Below are 10,731 nucleotides of genomic sequence, written 5' to 3' on the forward strand. Positions count from 1 at the left end.
GAAAAAGCTAAGCAGTACTTGAATACCTTGAATAGTCTGAACCAAGCCCGGATCTTAGATCGACTGGTTCATTTGGGTAGAAAGAAGGCGCTACACATGCAATGTAGAGATTTATTTATACCAATAACACGTTATCAGCCTGAAGTCGAATCTCTTGAAGTGGCTTCAGCTGTTCAGGGACAGGGCTACATCCGCCAAGCTCGTCACACACCAGGAGTCCGGCTTAGGAATTTCTTAAACCACAGGTAGGAGGTGGCCGCGCAGAGTCCGTACCTTGGGTTGAAAGTGAACACTGTCAGGGGCTGAAGGGAGGGGGAGGGAGCAGGAGTGGCTGGCCCCGGGCTCACCAGGTGATGATGTACTGCACGTGCTCGTTCCTCAGCGTGACTCTGGTTTGCCCTCCAATGGGTCCTCCAGGGACTGTGCTCTCTGCAGGGACAGGGGGCTGTGTCCTCACCGTGGCCTGTGCTACCAGCCGCTTGGCACGTAGTGGCCAGTCAGCCCCCTCGTGTTGCCCTCCGCTTAGCGCACGTCAGGCACGCTCCCACTCCACCAACACCCGCGCTGGGCCGGAAGTGACGGGGAGGTGCCCAGGGTCAAGAGGCAGGTAGAACAGGGCCTTGGGGGGCGGGCTGGTCACAGCGTACTGAAGTCGGCGTCTATGAAGATGGGCTCTGCACCCGTGAGCCTGGCCATGGCCTCCAGGTCCCGGTAATGCCACTGGTTCCTCTCGGGGTTATTCTCAGGAACAAAGGGCTTCCTGGTCTCCGACAGCCTCACCATCCCGACTAGGTCCACTTCTCCCTCAACCTGCCCAGGAAGGTGTGAGATGCTCTGTGGGGACCTGCATGGAGCCTGGATTAGCTCCTACGGGGGACAGGTTCACGCCCCTTACCTGGCCTTTGCGCCGTGTATCTGGATTCACTTTCTTCCTGGGCACAAACCCTCTGTTTACCAGGATGGTGACTCTAGAATAGTAAGAGCACGCTGTTTCAGGTAGGGGACGGTTTTTGAATAAAGGTGGTCACTAATGGTCATTCTGGCCCCTCCCGGATGACAGCACAAGGAGGGGTTTAAGTAGAGCTAGCTGGGGGGGGGGGGGTGCCTCCGACCTGTGAGTGCTGTAGGTTCGCGGCCTCCCCGCCACCGCCACCAGCAGCAGCTGCCTCTGCTTGCTTTGTGCTTCACCTGCTGCACACGCAGCCACTGACCAACACCACCCCGCCGCCTCCAACTACTGCCTCACGTGTCTGCCCCCCATCTCCCATCCTAACCAGGGGAGTCCCCGAGCCGCAGCATCGGGGCCCATCCCAGACCTAAAACCAGAAAGCTGGGGGCTGACAAGGGACCTGGGGTTTCATTTGTATGTTACCATTGGGAAGCTGCTCTACTTACCGATCTTGCAGAGCCCCCATCGTGTACGTGTCATCTCCTTCCCCTGGGATACTCTGCCCATCTCTTCACTCACTATTTGACCCAGAGCCCCCGGGAAGCCTTCCTCGAGTCGACTCCCTCCCTTGCAGGGCTGGGGGTTCCTTTCTCTTGAGTTCCTCTGCTGGCCCCTCAGGCTGCACCCTAAGCACTAAACGTATGGGCCGCTCATCGACCGTTTCTCCAAAGAGGCCCATTTCACCCGCCTCTCCTTCCTTCCCCTTCAGAGCTCAACAGGCAAGCGTTGCTCAGTAATAAGATAATTGGCTTAAAAATGTCAGAATTACACATTTCAAGCTCCCAAGGAGTTGAGCTTGTCTGGGTTTCTTGGATTCCCCAGGGCTGGGGGCTGAGAAGGAAGGAGATGGGAAGGACCGCGTCTGCCAGGCCAGTCAGCTCCCCCGCGTCCCACTCACCCCAGGTCAGTGCAGTGGAAGGGAGTGACCACGTAGGCACCGCTCTCAGCCGCCGACGAGAGCCGGCCGGCCTCCCGGGCCTCCCGGGCCGGGTCCACCATGGTCCGCGGCATCATGTACAGCTCCTTGGAGTGGTCAAAGTGGCCCCTGACCTTCGCTGGCCTGTACTCCAGGTTCTGCAGTTCCATCGGGCTACGAGGGAGGGCAGGAACTGAGACCAAGCAAGGTTTGGCAGGAAGACAAACCCTCTCAAGGGTCTGCAAACCACGAAGCCCACCGTGGCCTGAGAAGCAATGTAGAAGGTGACACACCACCACAGTGGGGTCTGCGTGATGTGCCCTCCAAAGCGGGAAGCTGATCCCTTTGATGCCACATGGGAACGTGGATCTGTGCTGCCCAACAGTCCACGTTTTCAAGAAAAGCTTAAAGCTGTGGCCTCCTGTGTGAACATGATAAAATACGTGGGGCCAAAACCGTCATCTGCAAGCTGAATGTGACCCACTTGTTTGCTCCTTTGACTGGAAAGCTTTGTGATTTTAGCTGGCACTCTTAGGACAGTGCCCTTTTTTTTTTTTTTTGGCTGTGCCGCACAGCTTGTGGGATCTTAGTTCCCTGACCAGGGATGGAACCAGGGCCCCCTGCGGTGGAAGCATGGGGTTCTAACCACTGGACCACCAGGGAATTCCTAGGACAGTGCTTTTAAATGAGGGGAGAAGGCAGTAAAATGCCTGCGCATTTTCTCACAGTACCGTTCTCATGTCCAGACTTGACATGTGCGTGCCCTCCCCTCCAGCTAAGAATTACTGCTGCAGAAGGCCATCAGCACTGTGGGGGGATCCCTCAGCTACACTGGGCCTGGAAAAAGCGCGAAACCCAGGTTCAAAGATCTTTCTATGTACGTATGTCAGGCAGCTTCACAAGGGCAGTCGGGTGTCAACAGGAAGCCTAGCAGGACCACTGATTTTGAGGGCTCCCATCAGGGTCAGGAAGGCAGCCAGGCCCCACTGCTGACCTCAAGTGAGCCCAGCCCCGGGTGGGCGGCCACACACACTCACTCTGCGGGCAGCGGGATGGGCTCGGCCATAACTCTAGACTCTAGTTCTGCGATCAGCTGTAGCTTCCACTTCCGGCGCTGGACCTATGGACACAGGGCATAAGCCCGAGCAGGTGGCAGCAGAGTGGAGGGCGCAGAGGCAGGAGCGCGAGAAGTCAGGCTTTACCTGCCACGTCCCCAGGCCGAAGGCAGTCACGGGTACGAGAAGGAGAAACCACTGGAGGAAGGAGTCGTCTTCTGTTTTTGCGGCAGTTGCTTCGGCTGAAGAGCTGCCACACCTGCTGGGCCTCCAGACCAACCCTAGTAGATGTCACAACACGGGCATGGGGCCGGAAGCCCCGGAACAAAGAACTGGAGCAGCCAATTCCTTGAAGCTGCCATGACTACCGGAGAGAACGTGGTACAGGAGGAGGTCCCAGGCCACCACGTGCAGTCGGGAGCCCACCAGCAGCACCTGCGTCCAGCCCAGCTCCTAACCCAGTGCCCAGCGCGTGACACCCACTCAGTGGACGTTCACCCACTGAATGAGATCCAGGGCTTAGTCCTGGCTCTGCCACCAACCATGACCCTGGGTAATTCATGGAACCACCTCACGCCTTTTGTGCAAGAATATGCTGAGATGTATCCTGTCATGAAGGCGCACGGGTACGGGCTACTGTGCTCTGCAGACAGAACGTGATACACTCAGGAGAGTGGTTTACAGAACTCTCAGAACAGCTGTTCTTTTTCATCGTTCATAAATTTAAAGTTGGCAAAACGAACACAGGAAGTACGTTTAAGCTCTCAGAGGGTGAGTCCCATCAACGGAAAGCATCACGGGTCTTGAGGATGGTAAAAAAGCAGGCCTGGAGCAGGCTTGCAACGTGCCTTTACAGTGTACACGGCACTCTACACACAAACACCCTTTGCTGCGCCTTGAAGGCAACGTGCAGACTGTGGTGATTAGCCAGGCTTTCCTTTAGGAGCCCACACAGTTTCCGTCCTGGGTTGGCCCCGCATCAGCCCGAGGAGCCGTGGGGCGGTTACGGCACGTCTCGGGCCGAGCGTGTCGGGCGGCAGCGCGGACGACAGCGCCCGCCAGAGCCCGCGCGCACCCAGGGCCCGACTCAGAGCCTCGGGCGGCAGTTCCAGGGCTTATCGCGACGCCACGCGCCCCGGCAAAGCGGAGGCACGGACGGACGGGGCGGCTTTCCCAGGTGCCGAGGGCACCCCTGGACGAGTCCTCACCTGGGCGCGAGATGACCCCAAGGACGCTCCTCCGGACGGCGCGGGCCGGGGCCTGCGGAGACGCGAGGGGCCGGCTGAGCTCGTCCAGTCCGGGCGCGCGCCCCCAGCCCGGCCGCCCCGCTCCGCTCACCGGCCCCGCGCCCGCCGCCCGCAGCAGCGGCCCCAGCCCCGCCGCGCGCAGCCCCAGCCGCCGCGCCGCCGCCATCGCCCAGCCCGGGCGCGCGCTTCCGGGATCTGCAGGCGTCTGCTTCCGGGGCGCCGCCCGGCCCCGCCCCCGACCCACGTGGTTCGAACGACGTTCGGCCTCCAGCTCCGGGCGCACCGAGCCATGAGCGAGCTGCCGGCCGACGTGTGCGCCTTCCTGCGGGAGCACCCGAGCCTGCGGCTGGAGCCCGGCGCTCGCAAGGTGGGCGGGGGGCACAGGACCCCGCAGACGGGCCCCGGGACCCCCGACCGCCCGGACCCCCTGACCGCCCCGCCTTCCCGCCCGCAGGTGAGGTGCGCTCTGACGGGCCACGAGCTGCCCTGCCGCCTGCCGGAGCTCCAGGTCTACACCCGCGGCAAGAAGTACCGGCGGCTGGTCCGCGCCTCCCCGGCCTTCGACTACGCCGAGTTCGAGCCGCACATCGTGCCCAGCACCAAGAACCCGTACGTGGCCGGGCCGGGCCGTGCCGGGGCGGGCCCGGCACTGCCGGGGAGGCCTAGGGTGGGACAGTTCCTAGTGCTGAGTCTGGCCGGAGCTGGGTAGACTCCGAAGCCCCGACCCCTCCCCGCTGGGTGAGCGCTCCTCAAAGACGCGGCCTGTTCTGCAGCGCCCACCCTCCCGTGAGATAGGAGACCTGAGATCCAGGTGGGCGTCCTGGAGCTGTGAGTCACCTGGGATCTCAAGTGAGGCCCGTCCCCCGTGCATGTTTGCTTTTTTGTAAACGTGAGGTTTGTCACCTGGGCCTTTCTGCTTCAGGAGGAGTGGAGCGCTTGTGCTTTGTCACCTGAGGTTCCGAATGCGGTCGTTTCCCTATCTTTAAAGGAGAGCTTTGATTTAGCTGAGAGCGCCCGGTTGACAATAGTAGTCAAAACGAAGAGGGGGATGGCAGACGCTCCCACTATCCAGCACTTTGCCAGGCTTTCGCCGACGTGCCTCTCTCGTGCTGGAGCAGAGTCCGGCGAGGCTGGTGAGGCCTGTTTTCCAGGTAGACAGTGAGAGGCCACAGCCTGCCTGCATGAGTGCTTCTCCACCCGGGCTGTGGACTGCAGTTGCTTGGGAGCTTTTAAGAATCCTGATGCCCAAGCCACGTGGTAGACCTCCCCGGTCAGTGTGTCTGGGGGAGGCCAGGGTGGAGAACCATGGGTCCGGATTCTTGCTTGTGAACTGTCCCCTTAGGCACCAGCTGTTCTGCAAACTCACCCTGCGGCACATCAACAAGTCCCCGGAGCACGTGCTGAGGCACACCCAGGGCCGGCGATACCAGAGGGCTCTGCAGAAATGTAAGTAGCCGAGGCGGGACACAGGTGTCTGGGTGCTTGCCTGCCCTCCCCCAGGACAGCACCCCTAGAACGCAGAAGCAGCAGCCTGGGCATCCTTTGGTGGTACTTGGTGGATGCAGTGGGCCAGGTCCCAGCACAGTGAGGAGAGGGACGGCGGTAGAGACGGTGCAGAGCCAGAGGCAGACTCCGAAGTGATGCAGGTTGTGTTAAGTGCTGTGAAGAAGCGAGGCAGGTGGACCTGCCTTATGCAGGAGGCTCTCGGAGGGTTTCTCTTTAGACTGAGACTTGAGGGACTGCGGGGGGGTCGGGGAGAGTGCTCCGCTTGGCTGGGGTGTGTCTGGAGGACGGCCATTGTGCCACCAGGCAAGGTGGGGTTAGAAAGGCGGGTGGGGATGAGACCACAGAGGGTCTTGGCAGCCGTGGAGTGGGGATGCCCTGGAAGGGTTGAAGCAGGGACTGGCCTGATCTGTTTGTGTCTCGGGATCACGTGTTGCTGCCAGGGGAGAGGGGAGGGGAGGGGAGGGGAGGGGAGGGGAGGGGAGGGGAGGGGAGGGGAGGGGAGGGGAGGGGAGGGGAGGGGAGGAGTGGGAGGGGCCACCCGGTTGCTGTGCAGTCACCCAGGTGAAGATGCCGGTGGCTGGGTCACCAGGTGCTGGCAGGGCAGATGGAAGGATGTGGGAGGTTTCTAACGGTTTTGTGGATAGAATCAGTGGATGGGGGCAGTGGGGGGGAGGGGAACCAGCTGTGCTTCCCAAGGTTCTGGTGTGACAGCTGGTGGCTGATGACATCACGAGGGTGGGAGAGCCGAGTCTGAAGAACTGCTTTCTGGGGAAGAGCACAGGTTCCTTCGAACGTTACAAGTGGAGGCGGATCAGGGCGGGTGGCCGTTGGGAACACGGACCAGCCCTCAGATGATGTAGATCGGTGACACAGACACAGCGTCTGCATCCCGTGGAGCCGGGTGACAGGGCCGGGCCTGAGCTCGGAGGAGCCCCGGGCAGGAGCCGAGGAGCCCGGTGCGGTCGTGTCTGAGGCAGGGAGGAGTTTCAGGGACGGAGCGGTAGCCTCGTCAGATGGCCCCGGAGGGCAGGGGAGGGCTGAAGCGTGACCTGAGATCTGACGGAGGCAGCGGAGTCGGCAAGGTGGGGACAGAGCCGGGCCGGAGCAGGCCGGGAGCCCCGAGCCCCGAGCCCCGAGCCCCGAGCCCCGAGCTCCGAGCGAGGCGGCGGGGGCAGGAGGAGCGGCTGGGGCGGGGCGGGGCGGGTGGGCCTGATGACCGGAAGGCAGGCGAGGAGGACGAGCCGGAAGGCCTTACTTGGCAGTGAAGAGGGGAGGCTGCGGGCGGCGCTGGGGGCCAGCGGAGGCGGGACACGGGCTCCTGGGCGCCTTGATCGGCTGCTCGGCGAGGGCGGGAAGGGGCTGGGCTTCCCCACGAGTAGGGGCGCGGTTCCGAGGCCGGGCCCAGGCGCTGCGACGGGGCCGGGGAGGCGCCGGGGCCGCTCTGGCAGCGGAGCGCGTGGCGGGGGCGCCTGGCCACGCGTGGGCTCCGCTCTGCTGGTGACGGGGCCGCCGTGCGGCCGTGGAGGGGGCCCCGCAGGTGGGCGGTGACGAGAGGGCCGGGGCCCGGCAGGGCTTGTCCACCCCGTGAGTGACGATGGCCGGAGACGGGGGACAGTGAGAGCCGATGCATGGCGAGCTCCAGCAGCCGGCTGCCCCGAGTCCTCGGCGCAGGAGGGGACGGTGTGGCTCCAGCGAGGCTTCTCCGTGGAGGCCTGGTCCCCGCTCTCTGCTCTGAGCCGAGGGTCGGCAAGGGCCAGGCACCAACTTCCGCTGAGCCCCGCCATCCAGCGGGGGTCCTGGCCGCTGTGCCTGAGGGGACTTCAGTCTCCGGGTGACGGGCTGGCCTGGCTTCCTGTGCCCGCTCAGCACCCTCCCGGCCGTGGCCGGCTGGAGCCAGAGAACAGATGCTCCAGGCGCGTCCTTCTCGGGGAGGAGGGAAGAGGGAGGCCTTCGCCACCCTCCTGCCCCGGGGCCGCGTCCCCACGCGCCCCCCTGCTCTCCCGTTAGGAACCGAGCTGATGGCGCTCGCCTTCCTCTGCCGATTTTACCTGTGGGGGGGGGGTTCTGGGGGCCCTGGCAGAGCTCAGCTCTGTTCCCGGAGGGCTGTAGGGAGATGAGGCGGGAACCGGGCCGCGTGCGCGTCTGTCTCCCAGACGAGGCGTGTGAGCAGCAGCACGTGGCGTTCGTGCCCGCCTGCCTGCGGCACAAGAGTAGGAGGCGGCAACACCAGCAGGGCAGTGACGGGCCACCCGGCCCTGGAGAAGCCTTCTGGGAACCCGCGTCCAGCGATGACGGCGCCGCCCCAAGTGACAGTGACGACAGTATGACAGACCTGTACCCACGTAAGCTGGGACGCACCCCCGCTCCCTCCCCATCCTCTGGGTTCGGGTCGTGACCGTCCACCCCGTTTGCGTCAGCAGCTCCCTCCCGCTGTGTGTCCTCTGGTCCTGGGCCCGGCTGACCCCCGGCACAGGTGGTGGACTCGACCTAAAACAGCCCAAACCTCTGCTCCTTCCAGCCGAGCTGTTCACCAAAAAGGACCTGGGGGGGACCGAGCACGGGGACAGCACCGACGACTTTCTGACGGGGGATGAGGACGAGAAGCCAAGACGCCGCAGAGAGATGGGCCCTGGAGACAGCGAGGCCGTGGGCGTGGGCCGGGAGCGGGTCCTCAAGCGCGGGAAGGTGGGTGCCACCCCCAGGGCTGCCGGCGTGGCGGCGGCTTCTTCTAGCCATGGTTTCAGCTTCTTTAGAAAAATAAAACACCTTTCTCACAACCGAAATCTCAAGCTAAGGATACGTAAGATAAGCGCCGAGGCTGCTCTAATGGGGGTGGGGGGCTGCTTCTTGGTTTGCTGCCCAGGAGTTTCCACTAAAGCCTCTTCCTCTCTGCGGGCTGGGACTGGGGGGGCCGGGCTCACAGCACCCCTGCGTCAGATCAGAACGCCTCCACTGATCGGAATTCTCTGTTTGTGCCGCAGAAGCAGTCCGGCTCGTTGAAAAAGAAGTTCAAGAGTCATCACCGCAAACCTAAGAGCTTCAGCTCTTTCAAACAGTCAGGTTAATGGAAAGTTGCTGGAGAAAGCACATCTTGAGAGCCTTTCGAGAACCCTCCCGGCATCCACGCCGTGTTCCTCTTCAAGGTGCCCGCCGCGCGTCCTCCTAACTGGTGGGAAGTCCATCCACTCCTCGTTTGCTGCCCCAGAAGGCCGGGCCGGGGGGTCTGACCCGCGGATGTCAGGGTCTCACCCCCACCCCCAGGAAGCAGCAGGGACCCCAGAGGGGACACCCGAGGAGAGCCCTGGCCGGTCCCCACCTGGCTGGACGACACCAGAGGATCACACTGCATACAAATGCCACTATTTATTTTGACGTGTCTCCAAAAATCAAAATGTTTTCAAACACAACTAAGATATAAAATACAGCGTAAAATGAGATTCATAACTATCTCCCCCATAAAGCAAAAAATTTTTCAGAAATCGTTGTGCCAAAACCAATTGGTAGATCCTGTTTTTCTCTTCTTCCCGAGTAGACATCGACCCCCGGCCCGAGCACTAGCCCACGCAGGGCCAGGGGAGGCAGGCCTGGTGGCCACCACACCACCTGGCGACCAGGGTCAATCTCAGTTTTTACAAACCAGAAAGGTCTTCCTAGCAGGGGGCCGAAGAAGACCCGTACCCTGCCAGAAACAGTGTCACGGAGCAACTGCGACCTGGCCAAGAGTGCCATTCATCAGGGCCATTCATCAGGGCCATCATGCTGGGGTAACGGGGAGGGGGTTGTAGATCAAGACACCACCCTGCCCAGATGGCGACACTGAGTCAGAAAACCCCCTTGGTGTGGGAGCATCCCAGTGACTGAAGTAGAAAAGCCCTCTGAACTTATAAATACTCGGGGAGTAGGGCCACTGGGGGAGAGATTGGGAGCGTCTTGGGTTGAGCCTTTGCAGTGGCGGGGACACAGGTGGGTGCTGGAAAGGTTCTAAGAGCACTAGTGGGTAAGAGCCGGCCTCCCCCCTGCCCTGGGAAGCTGACCAGGGGCTTTGCTGGGGCGGGGCGGGGTTGCTCCCCACCTCACCCTGGCTCTGGCCTGGAAGGTAGACGTGGATCTGCGTTCAGGACTGGCCCCAGCAGCCCTGGGGAGGCCCTCAGGCTTGCACCCCTAGCTGAGCAAACCGGAGAAGGTGAGGTCGGCTCCAAGGCAAGGCTTGCGAGAAGCCTCCAAGGAGGGCCTCGAGTTAGGCCAGCCTCACCATGTCGGTCTGACCCTGACTCCCCGTGGGAGGCACAGAGGCATCGCTAGGAGGTGGACGAGTGGAGAAGAGCAAGAAGCACGCACAGCCCCAGGAAGAGAAACACAGTATAAGGCAATGTTAGGAAACTTGAGATACAGGATCGAGATCCAATCGGTAAGGCATCACAAATCGTAAAAAGTAATTTGGGCTGCATTCAGCATAGCAAATAGACAATCTGAGCAAGCCGCAGCCTAGTGAAGATGGGGGAGTGGTGGCCGCACGGCCTGGGGAGCCCCGCAGGGGAGACGAGCGGGCAGCGCTGGCCCAGCTCTGGCTGTGGCCCTGGGGCAGCTCAGCGTGAGGTAACCGGCCGGCCCGGCCCCGCAGTGGCAGCTGCCCACCCCCCCCCGGAGCTGGGCACGCAGGGGGTCCGAGGCCCACGTGCTGCCGGGCCTGGGGGGCGGGTCCCTGCGGGCTCCGGGCAGCCTCCCCGCGGGCCACCGTCCGCACCTTGAGCCACTGCCGCTCCCAGGGCGTCGCCCCATAAAAACCGCACCAATCCAAGCCGAGCCTCTGAGCAACGCCTTTCACCGTAGACGGCAGCCTTGGCTGCCTCGCTGACACTGCCTTATCCTTCAGGTCTGGGGTTTCTCTACATGCTCTCGCTGTCCCTGTAAAGTATCACAACGCAGGGCAGAAACAACGGGGAAGGCACTGGTGCGAGTTTTAACCAGTGTGTTGATGTTGGGCTGGGCCACCCCAAATCATCGAGTAGTTTTAGCTAAAAACGTAAACTTTAAAAAAAATAATAAGAGGGAGACTGC

At 62.2% G+C, this 10,731-nt stretch overlaps 2 protein-coding genes across 2 annotated transcripts; one reads left to right on the plus strand and one right to left on the minus strand.

Moving 5' to 3' along the window:
- Positions 1-97: 97 nt before the first annotated feature.
- Positions 98-4,458, minus strand: LOC133097645 (surfeit locus protein 1). Its single transcript, XM_061199652.1, is given in 10 exon segments — positions 98-273; positions 348-429; positions 648-810; positions 896-968; positions 1,848-2,039; positions 2,903-2,985; positions 3,068-3,201; positions 4,129-4,334; positions 4,336-4,406; positions 4,408-4,458. Coding segments are annotated over 10 exon segments (1,125 nt in total). The 3' UTR covers positions 98-203.
- SURF2 (surfeit 2) lies at positions 4,417-9,166 on the plus strand. The gene is made up of 6 exons (XM_061199655.1): positions 4,417-4,534; positions 4,622-4,776; positions 5,510-5,613; positions 7,827-8,015; positions 8,192-8,358; positions 8,655-9,166. The coding sequence occupies exons 1-6, from the start codon at positions 4,457-4,459 to the stop codon at positions 8,736-8,738; spliced, it is 777 nt and encodes a 258-aa protein (XP_061055638.1). The 5' UTR covers positions 4,417-4,456; the 3' UTR covers positions 8,739-9,166.
- The last annotated feature ends 1,565 nt before the right edge of the window (positions 9,167-10,731 follow it).

The sequence above is a fragment of the Eubalaena glacialis genome, chromosome 9, assembly GCF_028564815.1.
Source record: "Eubalaena glacialis isolate mEubGla1 chromosome 9, mEubGla1.1.hap2.+ XY, whole genome shotgun sequence".
In the NCBI taxonomy this organism is placed as follows: Eukaryota; Metazoa; Chordata; class Mammalia; order Artiodactyla; family Balaenidae; genus Eubalaena; species Eubalaena glacialis.

Bases quoted from the DNA above. Each gene is read 5' to 3' on its own strand.
- SURF2 (XM_061199655.1), top strand. From the start codon at position 4,457: ATGAGCGAGCTGCCGGCCGACGTGTGCGCCTTCCTGCGGGAGCACCCG. The intron at 4,535-4,621 runs GTGGGCGGGGGG...TCCCGCCCGCAG, and splicing joins TGGAGCCCGGCGCTCGCAAG to GTGAGGTGCGCTCTGACGGG. The intron at 5,614-7,826 runs GTAAGTAGCCGA...TCTGTCTCCCAG, and splicing joins CCAGAGGGCTCTGCAGAAAT to ACGAGGCGTGTGAGCAGCAG.